Genomic DNA, 17,096 nt, shown 5'->3' with positions numbered 1-17,096 from the left:
CTCTCACTCCATAACTTTGAGAATCCTGTGTCCTTTTTCCAACCATTTTCCCAGTAGCAGGGTCTTGCACAGTCACTAAATCACTATATAACATATATATATATAATATATGTATAACATATATAATATATATAACATTTATTATACCTTTTCGTGTGACAACGCTGAAGGAATGACACTTTGCTTCAATGTAAAGTAGTGAGTTTACAGCTTCTATAACAGTGTAAATTTGCTGTCCCCTCAAAATAACTCAATATTCAGCCATTAATGTCAAAACCGCTGGCAACAAAAGTAAGTACACCCCTAAGTGACAATGTCCAATTTGGGCCCAATTAGCCATTTTCCCTCCCCGGTGTCATGTAACTCGTTAGTGTTACAAGGTCTCAGGTGTGAATAGGGAACAGGAGCATTATATATGGTGTTATTGCTCTCATTCTCTCATACTGGTCACTGGAAGTTCAACATGGTACCTCATGGCAAATAACTCTCTGAGGATCTGAAAAAAAGAATTGTTGCTCTACATAAAGATGGCCTAGGCTATAAAAAGATTGCCAAGACTCTGAAACTGAGCTGTGGCACAGTGGTCAAGACCATACAGTGGTTTAACAGGACAGGTTCCACTCAGAACAAGCCTCGACATGGTCGACCAAAGAAGTTGAGTGCACATGCATAGCGTCATATCCAGAGGTTATCTTTGGGAAACAGATGTATGAGTCCTTCCAGCATTGCTGCAGAATTTGAAGTGGTGGTGGGGGGGGGGGGGGTCAGCCTGTCAGTGCTCAGACCATACACCGCACACTGCATCAAATTAGTCTGCATGGCTGTCGTCCTAGAAGGAAGCCAAAGATGATGCACAAGAAAGACAGCAAACAGTTTGCTGAAGACAAGCAGACTAAGGACATGGATTACTGGAACCATGTCCTGTGGTCTGATAAAACCAAGATAAACATGTTTGGGAAAGATGGTGTCAAGCATGTGTGGTGGCAACCAGGTGAGGAGTACAAAAACAAGTGTGTCTTGCCTACAGTCAAGCATGGTGGTGGGAGTGTCATGGTCTGGGGCTGCATGAGTGCTGCGGTCACTGGGGAGCTACAGTTCATTGAGGGAACAATGAATGCCAACATGTACTGTGACATACTGAAGCAGAACCTGATCCCCTCCCTTTGGAGATTAGGCTACAGGGCAGTTAACATGATAAGGACCCCAAACACACCTCCAACATGACCACTGCCTTACTAAAGCAGCTGAGGGTAAAGGTGATGGACTGGCCAAGCATTTCTCCAGACCTAAACCCTATTGAGCATCTGTGGGGCATCCTGAAATGGAAGGTGAAGGAATGCAAGGTCTCTGACATCCACCAAAGAGAGAGAGAGAGGGCCAAGCGCCGATCTAAGTGTAGCAATATAGGCAATTTATTGGACACACAAGAAGAATCTTACTCACAAAGGATGTATAAAAGCAGGCATCTTAAAAGCAGTGAGGGGTCTCTGAAGTCACTTCCAGGGTGGGCTGCCCGGTCAGGCTGTAGCGCTGATGCTGTAGAGGGTAAGCGGCGATCTCCTGTACAGCATCAGCGCTACAGCCTGACCGGACAGCCCACCCTGGAAGTGACTTCAGAGACCCCTCACTGCTTTTAAGATGCCTGCTTTTATACATCCTTTGTGAGTAAGATTCTTCTTGTGTGTCCAATAAATTGCCTATATTGCTACACTTAGATCGGTGCTTGGCCCTCTCTCTCTCTCTTTGGTTTTATACAGGGTTGCTTCACCCTCTACAAGCCGGCAGCCAGCAAAGTGTACCAGCAATCTCACTGGATTTTTACCATTTACCCACATCATAGACTATTGCAGCAACCCGCTCAGTCCGTTTGCGCCAATCTCTCCCCCCCTCTCTCTATCTGACATCCACCAGCCTTCTGATGTCATCATAGAGGAGTGGAAGAGGACTCTAGTGGCATCCTGTGAAGCTCTGGTGAACTCCATGCCCAAGAGGGTTAAGGCGTTGCTGGAAAATATTGGCAGCCACACAAAAAATTTACACTTTGGGCCTAATTTGGACAGTTTGACTTAGGGGTGTACTCACTTTTTTTTGCCAGCGGCTTAGACATTAATGCACTCACTACTTTACACTGTAGCAAAGTGTAATTTCTTCAGTGTTGTCACATGAAAAGATATAATAAAATATTTACAAAAATGTGAGGGGTGTACTCACTTTTCTGAGATACTATATATATATATATATATATATATATATATATATATATATACTGTATATATATCTACACACACACACAGAGGCACTGTACTGTTTATGAATGATATGTATTTAAATTGTATTTAACTTTGCACATTATCTGATACATTGCACTTTTTAAATTATGATTTATTCATTTAGGAGTATCTAAATAGGTAGGGTGCAGTCACCATTATAATTTTTTAGTGAACACAGCTATTTAATTTATTGTTTCTACAGTTCGTGGCACAGACTTTATAGATTTGTTAAAAAAAAAAAATAAATGTAAACAAACATTTTAAAATGCATTGAAACATAAACAATGTCAGTAGAGCAGTGGATGGTGTCAGTAGGGCAGAGGAAGGTGTCAGTAAAGTGGTGGATGGTGTCATTGGGACAGTGGATGATGATTGTCAGTAGAACAGTATCAGTAGGGCAGAGGTTGGTGTCAGTAAAGCGATGGATGGTGTCAGCAGGGCAGTGGATGGTATCAGTAGAGCAGTGAAGGTTATCAGTAGGGCAATAGACTTTGTCATTAGGGCAGTAGACTTTTTCATTAGGGCAGTAGACTTTGTCAGTAGGGCAAATGACAGTGTCAGTAGAGCAGTGAATGGTGTCAGGTAAATTGAGATTGCTGTCAATAGAGCAATGGATGATATCAAGAGTTTTTTATTATTATAATTTTTTTTTTAAATATTTGTTATGATCTTATGACATTTGTTTAAGAGCTCTGTTGGGGGGCTTTGGTGAAATATCAGGGCTCTAAACAGACCACTGATGTCTCACTTTTGAGGCAGAGAAAGGGGCTGAGTATCAACATTCCCCAGTTTTGTTCACTGCAATCTTAGCTGCACTGGACAATGAATAAATGAAAAGTGATTTCTGCTAAGCAGCTTTCTGTTCATTTAAAAACCAAAGTATAATAAGAACAGTTTACTATGCTTCAGTTATGAATCAACACAGGAGTGATCGGTACTGATCACTCACTGTGTTGATTCAGAAAAGAAAGAGGTCAGTAAATTACATATTTACTGGCCCCTTCTCGCACTCTACATCCTAAAGCATTCCCAGCAGCAATGGGTAGGAGAGGAGAGAAACCAGCAGCTCTGCAAGGAGCACAACATGGGGAAGACCCCCGGCAGTTGGGGGAATCGGCACCACAACAAGTGATTAGGGTGTGTCCAGGCACCTATGTGTGCATGCCTATGGGTCATATGTAGTCTAGAGAACACAGATAATACAACAAATATACACAGCATCGCATATACTATATATATAGGCAGTGTTGTTTGTACAATTTTCCATTAGAGGGGTGGTACAAATTCGGACCAGGAATCATCAAAGTACAAATGTCACTGTTAAAGTGTTCAGTTGTGTAGGTGAACCTACAAAGCTTCTAAGCAAATTACCTAATGTGTCCAAATGGCCCTGATAGCCAGCCTGTAATGTACTCAACTTTTTTAAGAAAGTATTCTTTACACACCCAAAGACCTGATTGGAGGTCTGTACAAAGGACACAATTGCAATCATTTACTTTGCACTGGTGTAGAGTGTTGCCTCTAACCAGGGATGAGCTTTGAGTTTGAGTCAAGCGTAAGTTGGAGTCGAACATTGGCTGTTCGTCGAATGACGAATAAATGGGATTCTTTGAGTTCCTGCATTATCATAAACTCTGACCTCTGATTTCAATAAATTACTTACTGGCCGGGGGAATGAAACACCACAGCCATGTCATTGCAAGCCTGGTATTCTACCATCTACGCCACCATTAAGCCTGCTTAAGCTGAACACTCTCTCCCTAACTTTTATCTCATCCACTGTGTGTAGAGTGAGATAGGAGTTAGTTAATTAGGCAGGGAAAGTGTGCTCAACCTAAGCTTCCTTAACAGTGGCGTAACTGGTAGAACACCAGCCTTGCCAATTGCGGGGTTGTGGGTTTGTATCCCTTGGCCAGCGGGTGATTTATAGATGGAATTCTGTAGTTTATAAATACATTGCTGGCAGGGAGAGAGATTATTGCTTTTTACAGTTTGTTGAGATCAAAATAGTGCAGTGTACACCACAAAGTTATATATATATATGTATACCCCTACCCATTCACCAAAAAAGTGTACAAAAAAAATGAAGACAAAAGCCAGTTTTGGAAAAGTCCTTTATTAAAAATAAGAAAATAGTGTCGCCCGATGATCAGTCACCCATCCGCCCGAAAAATAGGGAAAAAAAGAAGAAGCTCCTGCTTCTCTGGATGCTTCCCACGCCCTGAGTTGCTTGGGGGCGGGATCTGGGGGCCCCCTTGCCCCAAAGCACCCACCCCCCATGTTGAGGGCATGTGGCCTGGTATGGTTCAGCAGGGGGGGTGCTCGCTCGCCCCCATCCTAGCCAGCCAGGCTGTGTGCTCGGGTAAGGATCTGGTATGGATTCTAGGGGGAACTCCACACAGTTTCTTTTTTAAATTTTTGGCATGGGGTTCCCCTTAAAATCCATACCAGACCCAAAGGGGTCTGGTATGGACGGGGGGGGGGGGGCATTTTTTTCATTTTTTTACCTGTATTGCAGGGAGCCGACGATACATTACAGCCGCGAGCAAGTTTAAATAATTTTTTTTTCCTTTAGAAATGTCAGTATTGCTGCAGCAGGTTACAAACATCGCACAAATGTGCTACTTTATAGGCACATTAAGGGGGCCCCCCAGGCACGATATTTAAAGAAATGTTTTATTTTTATTGTTTCACTTTAAGCATTATTAAAATCACTACTCCTGTAAAAATGATTATTTTAAAAAAAAAAAATGTTTGCATTGATACATGTCCCCTAGGGCAGTACCCAGGTCCCTATACACATTGTTGGGCCAATAACTTGCATTTAAGCCTTTAAAATTAGGAGTTTTGATTTTTCATGTTCATGTCCCATAGACTTTAATGGAGTTTGCATGTTCGCTAGAACATTTCCCCTGTTCGAGATATTCTGGTGCAAACTGAACAGGGGGGTGTTCGGCTCATCACTACCTCTAACTCATAATCAGAGCCAGCATAAATTACGACAGTTTTTGTCCCACTATTTATTTGGTTGAGATATGGAGAGGATTGTATGTGGTAGCAGCTCATGTATTTAGGTTACTATGAAAATTAATCAAATCCCCATTTAACCATTTGTGGATGCTTTTTTATAACTATTTTAATACAATTAGTATCAGTTTTACATTTTGTTGTAAAATCAATCACTTTTGCACCTGAAAAATCCCAGTTATTAGGTATAGTCTTTTACTAAAAGCTTAACATAGAAACCAGTTTTAAAAGGAGTTTTCAACACAAACAAATCCATATGAGCCAGTCTTAAAACAGTATCAATTTGCCCACCCACCAGCATAAGAAAAAAATACCTCTTAGTTAAGCTCTATGCAAGTACATTCATTCCTTTTAATTATAGACTAGGTGGTAACTACTATGATCTGGAACACAAACTGTTGAACAGCTGTTAAGTGACAGGAAAAATGTTCATTCGACCAAAAGCTTGTCTTAAACACTGCACTCTTAATCAGTGAGCATCTGCTTTATTTTCTCTTTTACGGAAACCTCAGCATTATATTTAATTTAACGTAATTTTTTTTTCCCAAGCAGGTGCAGCAGTGTATTCAAATTGAAAACCTTCCTATTAACATAACGCTTGCAAACACAGACATTTCAATTAACAATGTGGTATTGCAAAAGGAACAATTGTTCCAGTGTCTGGTAAATTCTTTACTCTACACTTGTAAGAATCTATAATAGAAAAATCTGCAGCAGTGAAGTCAAGGAATTACATTCCTAAGGTGTATGTAAAGACTAACAATGTTTTTTCCTTATTTGCCCCCTTTTGGTCTGTTAAATATACCATAATATTTGTTTCATTAGATCTGTTAAATAAGTGCTATTAAGTTTGCCAGAAATCTTGTGAGCTGATAACTTACTATGCTCTTTTCCTTTGCACAAGAAGGGGTTAGAGAGACGAGGAGGGTAGCAGGGTTGATTGACACTACATGCTTAGAAATTCAATGCTCAATGTACACTGAGTCAAAGAGGAAGGTTACAGCCTTATATATTTGCCTGCAGTGTTTTTAAAGGGATACAATATTTGTAAATGTGTACTTATTGCAGAGATGTACTCTTTCTATTTTACCTTGACATTGTAAATAATAATGCTTTTGGGAATTGTGAAATGTTGACGTGTGTGGAATGGTTTCTTTGATTATACAGAGGAAAAGGCATCTGCTACTAACAACATGTATGTAGTGATTAGAGATGGGCTCGGACATGTTTGAGTTCTCACATGCCTGATCCCATCAGGAAGCCGACACTACACTTCGCTAATCACAGACAGTGAGACATTTCCCGATCTGCAGCTGCACAGATCGGGAAACGTCTCAGTGCCTGTGATTAGCGTAGTGCAGTGTTGGCTTCCTGGCGGGATTGGGCATGTGAGAACTCAAACATGCCCAAACCCATCTCTAGTAGTGATATGCCCACCTTTACATATCACACTCTAAGACAGTGCCATCAACCTTTCATTAAAAAAAAAAAAAAAATAGGTCATCTTAGTGTAATGCATATTTTGATCATGGTCAGATCAAGGAGGGTGCTGTGGTGGGCCACGCCTACCCAGGCTGGCCACCCGATGGATGTTCTGCCTGGACTCCTGAGCTCCTTTTCTCCAACCTTGGACTCAGCACTGGTACATAGGGAGGGCAGTCTGGAGCAGTGGAGTCTGGTGGGGAAGAAGCGGTAGAGAGGAATAAGCTGAAGGTGGTGCTGGTTCTGCTGTGTTCTCCCCTCCTGGTAGAACAGCACTCCTCCATTCCTCTATGTGGCAGATGACATAAGATCATTCTTCCATCGGGCTGTAAGTGCACAGTTTTATTACCTGCCCCCGGTGTCCCCCATTGGATATTTGTCTCTCAGCAGCAGGACATGCTGGTAGGGGGTTGTTAATCAAACCATGTGTACAGTCTGATGGAAGAACGATCCTGTGTCATTTGCTGCATAGAGGAGCACTGTTTTGGAGAGGAGGGGAGAGCACAGCACAACCCGCACCTGCTCCTGGCTCTGTAATGGTTTCCCCCTGCGGGGGGGTTGAGCTTACAGGCAAACTGTACACAATGTGGGGAATAATACGCAATAAGGGGAGGGAGAGAGAGCAATCATTTGTGATTGAGATGTTTGTGGAGGAGGGGGGTGGTGGGGGGCTATTTGTGCTGGGCAGGTGGGAAGATTATGGGGATTTGGAGGATTTGTGCTAGGAAGGGGGGTTGGGGATTTGGGATTTTTTTCTAGGAGGAGGAATACGGGAATATATGCTAGGAGGGAGGCTTGGGGGGAACTCAGCCAGAAAGGGGGATTGGGGGGAATTTTTGTGCTGGGGGTTGTGCTAACAGGGGAAATCAGTGAAGATTTGGGTAGGGAGGGAGGATTGTTCTGAGAAGGGCAATTTGGAGGGGATAATGCTAGGAGAAGGGATTTTGTCCTAGGAGGGGGGATATAGGAGAGCTAATATGGGATACTGGGGGATGATGTGAAAAGAGGGGGGATTTATGCCAGGAGGGGGGAATTTGGGGGAGAGGATTTGTGCTAGGATGGGAAATTTGAGAAGAAAGAGGATGTGTGATAATAGGGTTGACAGATTTGTGCTAGAAGGGGAAATTGGTGTGGGACTTTATCTGGGAGGCGGGATGGGGGGCAATCATTTGTGTTGAAAGGGGGTATTGAACCTGGGATGTGGGGGCATTTTTGCATTTTTGTTTGGGGAGAATTTTGGCTTGCAGACAGAAAGTATGCCTAGGGGGTGAATGTGCTGATTAGTGCTGTATTTTCTTTTTGATGAGGAGGGATTTATGCTGAGACAGGATGCTCACACTTTGAATGCAGTTTGTCATCTTCTCCCTAGGCACTAGAAGACCTTGTCCCAGCACTGCTTGCACTACACACAGGGCTCTCAACAAATATTCTCCTCCCCACACAGCACATAGCTGAGATTCAATTCCCTTACAGACACTGTGTAAAGCTGGCTGCTGTTCTGGCCTGTGAAATCCCTAGATCTGAAGCTGCAGTAATCAGTTATACATCAGTTATGCATTGCTGTGTCTGTAAGGGAATCTGGTTGTGTTATGTGTGTGGAAGAAGAGATTGGCTGTGTGCAGTGCGGGGATTGGAAGAGGAGATCTGCTGAGTGCTCTGCCACCATAAAATCCAGCAAGTCTTCTCTGCTGACCCCTGTACACTGCTTCACTGACCCTGTCCTCTACCCTGCTGACCCCCTGTACACTGCCCTGCTGACCTCTTTTCTCCATCCTGCTGACCCCTGTACATTCCCCTGGTGACCCCTGTCCTATGTCCTGGTGATCCCTGAATACTGCCCTTCTGACACTGTCCTCTGACCTGATGACCCCTGTTTTCTGCCCTTATAAAACCTGTTCTCCTTCTTGCTGAATTCCCATCCTTTATATTATAGGGTCTCTGCTAAAAATAATATATGTTTGGGGGTTTTATGTAATTTTGTAGCAAAAAATACTATTTTAAAATTGTAAGCAAAAAGTTCCAAAAAGGCTATTTCTGGAACCTCAAGTATGTCTTGGGTGGAATCTAGACATAAGAAAAAAAACAAAAAAACAAAATCCACACCTTTTATTTTTATTTTGAACTCCACTTACTACCCTCTAAAAACGTACCACCCTAGGCCTAGACTATGTCAGCTTTCCAGAAATATTAACCACTGACACATTATTGATACATTCTGTGTGATAGAAATGAAAGATTTTCAGAATTTACATAAGGGTAAAATAACTCCACAGTGATTATATGCAGGGATAGGGTGTGTGTTCAGTCTGAATGTAAGATTGGGCCAAACTTTCATTGATTGGATTAATTGCAAACTTTCTAGATATTCAGCGGGAGTTGCTCCACTGACCATGCTTTAATGTAGTTCAAACAACCATCATTAGCCAATGATGATTTTGTCCAAAGTTCCAACCCACAGGCATAAAAAGGATACTCTTCTAGTGCAAATTGTCAGAGTGTTGGGAGATTAATGTGAGAGGCAGCTCACAGAATTACATGGAGAGTTACCCATGTAATTATATAGAGTTATTTACAGTACTACTTTTAGTGGTGTATATTGTATTTTTCAGAATTATTATTATTATTTTTTTTTTTTTTTTTTAGCAGTGGGAGGTTCTGTTTCTGTGTTGATGCTGGGCCTTCTTTTTTGTGGACATTCAGTAGCTGTTTTTTTTCTTCTTTAATTGTAGTTCATATTCAATAGATTTTTTTTTTCCTTGCCTGGCACACATTTTCAACCTTGTAGTGTAATGTTTGCTTATCAGGTACCCTGACATACAGGATCTTCTTAGGCAAGCCAAAAAAAGTTTGGAGGAAGGCAAACACAGTCAGTTTCACACATAGAGGTTCAAAGAGGAAGGGAAGCCTTATTGTTGGTTTATTAAACTCCATTGAACAGACTATGCTATCTGGAATGTACAGCCTGTGACATGTTTCATTCAAATCAGAGCTTACTCAAAGTAGAGTTTGATAAACCGACATTAAGGCATTTAAATGGTGAGCAGCTTCCTTTTCCCTTTAAAAGTATGTGTGGAGCTTGTGGAGCAGCCAGCAACCACCAAGAGCCAGCCCCTATGTTGGAGGATCAGTATCCTTCACACCCGGTCAGTGTTTGGCAGTGTAAAATTCAGTGGCAACTTAATCTCCTCACAAGCTGCCTGATATACTGCTTGCTCATACTGTATGGTGGAATTCTACCTTAGTCATGCTTCTTCAGCTGCCCATGAATTAGTAGGCCATAAATCGGTACCTGTATGAGTATAGCATTAAGGACAGGTTTGGGGAGCTGAGGTTCTTTTCCCCATGTAAAATAATGGTGAGCTGTGACAATGCAGACCAAAAGAACCCTAGGATTTAAGGCATTTAGGGAGAGGGACAATTACTTATTGGCAACACCCTGAATCTACGTTGCAGAAGTAAAGTCACAGAACTCTCCCTGTCCTTGAAGGAGGACCAAAACATGAAACACCCGGAGGACATGCAGTGGAGGAACCTGTTAACTTCTTTTCCAGAGACTGGACGTATATATTCTCATAGACAACTTGGCTTGGAGCCTCCTTGCATGTTATGCACCTTTAAAAAGTGTCACAGTGCTTAGATACAGAAACATTTTATTTCAAAGCACACTTGTTAGCAAATTCAGCACTGTACACTGTATGCCTGCACAAATCATGGGTGCATAGAAAATACTGTGAAATACTGTGAGGATAAAAAAAGGATAAGCACACGTGCTTCAGTAATTTGTGCCGTAAATTCAGCTACAACCATCTTGCACATAATTATAAGATAAATAACAAGTACCTTGTTCTTTCTGTCTTCAAAAAGAAACTGAACTGTAGGAATTCCAAGTTGGTTGATGAAGAAATCAGCATCTCCGTGTGTCTGTATAGAGCTAATGTTGAACTTCTGACAAATGTCCTTCTCAGTACAGCTGATTTGCACCTGAATTAAAAATAAATGGTTAAAAATACTACTTTTACTTTTGAAAAGAACATATTTATATTAGAAAGAGAATGGCCAAACAGATATACAAGTCAGATGTATCAGTTTACTATCTACTAGGTAGTTGTACCCATTGCCATCAAGATGGAAAACAATCTGAAATACAAAAATGTACAGCTGTCATCAGGACATCAGTATCTTTTCTAATGGAAAAACCTATTCAAGTGACAACTGTCTAAGAGCGGACCCCCCCCCCCCTTTCTTTCACTTCTTGTAGCATCCATGGAAACCATAAAGTGTCAAGTTTTTTTTTTAAGTTGTTGACATAAAAGACCACAGAAAAGACAAAATGATTACATGAGTACAGGTCAGTAATCACATTCAAAGAAAGTGGTAGCATTCTGCAAGGCTTTATATATTTAGTTTGATGGTGGGTTATCACAGAGTTACTGCCAAATCTGGTATATGAGAAAGCATTGAGTTCCAACATTAAAGGTGGCAGATAATGCACTGTGTTGCGTAAACCATATACAGGTTATGTATTACCTAAATTGTATACAGGACATTGGTCTGAGTCTGCTTTCTAGAGAATACAGAACAGGTTAACCAAACAGAAATTCTAGTGATGTACAGGTACATTAAATACCATGATAACAACATCTTTAAGGGACCCAAAGAACCTGAAAAGTCCCTCCTATCCATGTGGTATATTTGAAATTTTCCATTGTGAATGATGCAGCAATAAATTAATTTTACCTTTTGAAAAAACTGAGCTATTTTTTATCTTTCTTGAACTAGTTTCTTCAATCATAAAAGGTGGGTTAGTTCCTGGATCATCATAGAGACAGTGAGTAGCTTCTGTGAGTGTCAGTTTTTCACTCTACATCCCCTAACCATTCAAGACCCTTTTTTGCCACATCTGGGAGACCATGTATTGGGTTTGTGCAGACAGTGAGGTTTCTGGACAGGTGTATGGTTTTATGTAGCTCTTTTTATTTCTCCCCACACTATGATAGGGTCCTGTTCTATAGCATTATGTTTTAGTTGTGATGGTAAGTAGGGATGAGCCAAATGTAACTATTCAGTTTGCAGGGCATTCGTTAAAATACTTCAATGTTTGAATGTCAGTCCCAATCCACATGAAATCACTAGGAACCAAACCTTGAAATAATTTCTAGCAACTTGCCTGGTTATTAGGTTTGGGTTTTTCAAACAAAGGGCATAAGGAGCTGGGGGCTGCCCTGGGAGACATTGATCAAGTTAAAAAAAATATGTATACAATGTAAAAGCTTGCAAACCGGCTTTGAAAAAAGGCAGAGAAAAACTACAAGATTTGGCTTTAGTAGACTACAGTGGGGTTTGTGTGCTGTATTCAGGGGTTTGTGTATTTCCTGCTGGGTTATGCTAATGTCCAGGGAACCAAACTTTGCTTGGTTCACTCATCCCTACAGATAGGCAGCAAACAATGCAATGTAATTGAGCTGTAAGGGTCAAGGGGGAACCACTATAGACAAAGGAGTCTAGCTGGGGTATTTAGAGGACTTAGATATCAAGTAGCATGACAAAATAAGCATGAAAGATTGTAAACTCCAGTTCTGGGTAAGTTCCCAAGGAGTTTCCCTTGGGAAGGTCTATTTGCTCCTCCCCCTCCCCAGCTTTCTCACCCTTCCCACTTCCCCCTACACACAAAAAGCTCTCTCCCCTGTTCACAACCCCCCCCCCCAGCTATCTCACCTTGTTTACAAATCCTCATCCCCCCAAACACAAAAAGCTCTCTCACATGTTCACAAATCCTCCCCCCCCCCAGCTCTGTCATCTGTTCCCAAATCCTCCCCTTCCTTCCAGCTCTCTCACCTGTTCATAAATCCACCCCCAGCTCTGTCACCTATTCACAAATCCTCCCCTCCCCCCAGCTCTCTCACCTGTTCACAAATCCCCCCTCCCCCCAGCTCCCTCACTAGTTCACAAATCCCCCACCCCCGTTTCAGCTCTCTCACCTGTTCACAAATCCTCCCCTCCCCCCCAGCTCTCTCACCTGTTAAGAAATTCCCCCCCAAACAAAAAACTCTATAACATGTTTACAAATACTCCCTTCCATCCCAGCTCTCTCACCTGTTCATAAACCCCCCCCCCCCAGGTCTCTCACCTGTCTATAAATCCTCCTCCCCCCCACACAAAAAGCTCTCTCACTTGTTCACAAATCCACCCCAGCTCTTTCACCTATTCACAGATCCTCCCCTCCCCCCCAGCTTCTCGCCTGTTCACAAATCCTCCCCCAGCTCTGTCATCTGTTCACAAATGCTTCCCCCACCCCTCTCACCTGTTTACAAATCCTCCACCCCACCCCTCTCACCTGTTCACAACCCCCCCCCCTCCCCACACACAAAAAGCTCTCTCCCCGTTTGACAAATTTTCTTCTTCCCAACAGCTCTTTCACTTCTCGTAGAGAAGCCCGCAACATTTCCTGCAGCTCCGCTCCACCTATAATTAATGTAGCACAGAGCTTGAGGAGGAGTTTCACAGCACTGCAGTGAAACCGAACTCTGTGCTGCATAGTGGTGACAGGCAGCGGGCAGAGTAAGAAGCCGCCTCCCCAAGCCCCATATCTACAAAAAATGTGGGCAGTGTCGGGACCCAGGACATCCATTCAGCATCATGTGCCCTAAAGTGCAGTGGCACTAGCACACAAAAGCTGTTGGAGGAAGTGAGTCCCCTGTCAGCTTCTGTGTTACGTGACAAGTGGGAGAGGACAGGGCTTTCAGAGGTTCTGGAACACCGTTCCAGCGCGCACCAGTAGAAAAAAAGCCCTGCTTTTATATATGCTTCTCATCCAATAGGTAGGAATTCCTCTCTCTTCCAAACAGGTCGTTAGTGCTTCCATTATGGCAGGTTGCAGAAGTTTTCTCAACTGTGTAGCCTTCAGTTTCTTGGACTTTGTTGTGTCGACGCTGTCCTGACTTTGCTCATTTTGCTATCTAGCATCACACATTTTTGAACCAGTAAGCTACTCCAATTATGCATATCCGGGCTATCCGTCATTCCCTGACCCCTCGTGTTGGTCTTGTTTAATTCCAGTGACCATTGGACCAGTTTTGGTTCAGATTTATCTACCTGCAATTTATCTTTTGGTCGATGTAGGACTTCTAGCTGAGCAAACGCAAGGGACGCCAATTTTTTTTTCTGTTTTCATGGCTTGAGCTGACTATTCTATTGAATAGACACTGTACCCTACTTGCACCCTGTACCCCTGAGAAAGGAGAAATCTCTGAAACCTGTCGGGTGGTGGCAATAGGGGATCTGTTTGAGTATACAGTGTCTATCCTCAATATAGTTGTGGTTTCCATCCATATGTCTGTTCAATTAGTTTTGTCCTTCTATACCTGTATTATGCCAGCTCATTCATGCAATCATGTCATTGATTTTTAATTTATTGTAATAAAGTGATTTTGTATTTTTATATTATATTTGCTATATTATCTCACCTCTACCTTTTGGTCATTAAAGTCCCCTCCAGAGGCATTCTCTTTCTTTTTGCATGGTCACCAGCAAGGCTTATTTTTTGTAGGTGAGATTGTTGTTTTAAAGTTGTTGGGTCCCCTTTATAGTTTCTACAGCCCCTTTATTGCAGGTCCATGTCTTCCTATTCAGAGCTTAGGTGTAATTGATTGTACCCCTCACAAATTCTATGTCACTTCCTCCGCACATATATTCTAGTCATGCCAACCGAAAATGAGACTACAACTAGGCAGAATGAAAATCTCCATATAATGGAGTTGCTTTCAGTATGAAATTACAGAGATCAGTGGTATATTTAGATACCACTAGATCATGAATGCATAGATGTAAAAGAGCAGGGAAATTATATAAAAAAAAAAAAAAATGATAGTTGATGTGTGACAGTGAAAGGTGAACTCTTTTTCTACTAGATACTTATCCATACCTTTTGTACCATGTGATCCAGTGCAGGCAAACTGCACTGCAATTTAGGGTGTCGTTAACTTTGTATTGACAGCCGGTCAGGTTGCAAACACAGTGCAATTGCAATGTGCTTCACTGCAATGCAATGTCCCGCATATGAGTGAACCCAGGTTAATTCAAATATTGATGCACACTGTTCACCAAACAGATGTGCCGCAATCGTCTGCAGATTAGATTTGATCCTACAGATTCTGGCAGATAACACTGGTTCTAGAGCCATATTTTAATTAGATACCACTAAGGCATTTGATTGAGTTGAGTACTTATATCTATGGCAAGATTTCAAACTCATTGGTGTGGGTCAAAAAATCTTAGCTTGGATTCAGCTTTTGTGCTTTTACCTTATCGTCAGAATAAATAATTTCTGATTAGAACCTTTTACTTTCAAGAGAGTCACCTGACAAGACTGCCCATTATTTCTCCTCTCTCTTGCAACTGAGCCACTGGCATTGGCCATTTGGGCTAATTCCAGAAGAATGGGAATACATTCTCTTCTTAGATCTCTCCCATGAGCCTGATTATAGAGTTTGGTCCCCAATTAGGTTTTGCCATTACCTAGGACAAATCTACTGTTCTCACATTAGACACCATATCTGTGTGGCCTGACTGCACTAAGATAAAGAAAATAATAGAAATCTGGACATTAGAGTTTCCAAACTATTTTTTTTAATTATCTTCTACTTACTGCAATTTTCTCCAACTGTTGGCTAAGATTAAGCTCAAATGCAACAGTTGGTGCAAGCTTGCACTCACGGTAGTTGGCAGAAGCTCTTATGCATTTCATCCAATAGGAGCCCTGAGGAAATCTAGGAATGTTTTTTCGCAGACTGACATCAAGCACTGACAAGTCCAAGTGGCAACATCTTTTGGAAGTGGAGGCAACTTGTATTTAACTTTTATTTCATGGAATGTATTTTTTTTAAATGATACTGCACTACTGGAAGTTTCCTGTTGTGCTTTATTGTTTTTGAGATAATGTCCGCAAAATCCAGCTTAAAATCTCTGAATGATCTGGGATCTTTTTATCCAATTATTTGACATTATAAATGCCTATTGACCTCTATGAGGTCTTCTATTTTTGTGAGTTTCATTCTACAATCCTAAGACTTCACTAAGACCCTGCTTGTGATAGTTTGTATTGATCTCTTACATGCTGCGGTCAGTAGATATGTTAAGTGGGGTACATTTCCTTATTCTTGGGTGTGGACATTACCGGAAGTGTAAGGCAATTTGTCAAAAAAAAAAAAAAAAATACATTATTTGGCTTCTCAGATGAAACATATTGCAGTATGTGGAACAAAAAATCTCACTGACCCAATAAGAATATTGGTACCCCTTTTCTTGCAGAAACAGATGGACTTTATATGCTTCCATAAAATGATCATGTAAACAGCTGCAATCAATAGGCTCCAATCAGCAATGCTTCTCAGTAGCACATACTCATTATTAGCTGTGCAAAAATGTGACATTTGTCAACATCAATCATTCACAAGTAGTTCTATAATGAAGTTCAAGCTGCACTCCTTTACTTGCAAAGTCTGAAATCACAAGTGTAGCAGTGCCCTGGATTTATATTAACTAATAATAATCATTATAACAATGAAACTGGACAGTGAACTAATTAGAAAATGGCAACAATTTATTTCAGTTCCAAGATCAAACAGAACAAAGAAATGAAAATTGATATTTCATACTTAATTTATAGTGACAGACAGTACAACCTGACCTCATCAGATTATTAGTTACACTTGCAGTTTCTGTTTTTCGGCACAATAGCCTTTAGCATACACCCATGACATATAAATTAATTAGTGCTGAGAGGGTTTTCAGTGTGCCATACTTAGAAAGCAGTCGCTTACTGTACAATCAACTGATATGTAAAAATGTCCTAATTATGAAACAGACTGTAGAATAGTGAGACTGAAAAGTACAATAGTTACTTGCAAAAGTAGATTCCAAAGAAAAACTACACATGATGGTGCAGATATGCAATTAAATATTTAATATAATGTCATATATTTATCCCGTAGACACCATAGTATTTAATGCTTTAATATTTGGAAGGGTTTTTTACTAGTGTAAATTAAAAATTACTTTCAATCATAACATCACATTTTTTAACCAGTATTAACTAGTTTTGGAGTTGAAATTTAAAAAAAGCTGTTCTTTATATTTCTGTATGCATACTGTACATACAACTACAATCACTTTGTGCTCAATTTTGTTTCATTAAAGCAAACATTTTTCCTATAAAAGTTTTAAAACCTGCTCTGATAGCAACACTCTTGCAGAATCTTTTTTTAAGCCCTTCATGACCCCTGACCCTGAAGGACAAGAGCAGTAACAAAATTACTATAG

At 41.1% G+C, this 17,096-nt stretch overlaps 1 protein-coding gene across 1 annotated transcript in view; it reads right to left on the bottom strand.

Annotated features, from left to right (window-relative positions):
- The window catches only part of NAALADL2 (N-acetylated alpha-linked acidic dipeptidase like 2), a 1,571,070-nt gene that overhangs the window by 411,896 nt on the left and 1,142,078 nt on the right, over positions 1 to 17,096 (bottom strand). The window contains exon 10 of the mRNA XM_082249039.1: positions 10,620 to 10,760. Within this exon, the coding sequence (XP_082105165.1) occupies positions 10,620 to 10,760 (141 nt within the window). The remainder of the gene's footprint in view (positions 1 to 10,619; positions 10,761 to 17,096) is intronic.

This window comes from Pelophylax lessonae (assembly GCF_965119305.1).
Source record: "Pelophylax lessonae genome assembly, chromosome: 3".
Lineage (NCBI taxonomy): Eukaryota > Metazoa > Chordata > Amphibia > Anura > Ranidae > Pelophylax > Pelophylax lessonae.
The sequence above is the reverse complement of the archived record's forward strand: the minus strand, read 5'-3'. Positions and strand labels throughout refer to the sequence as shown.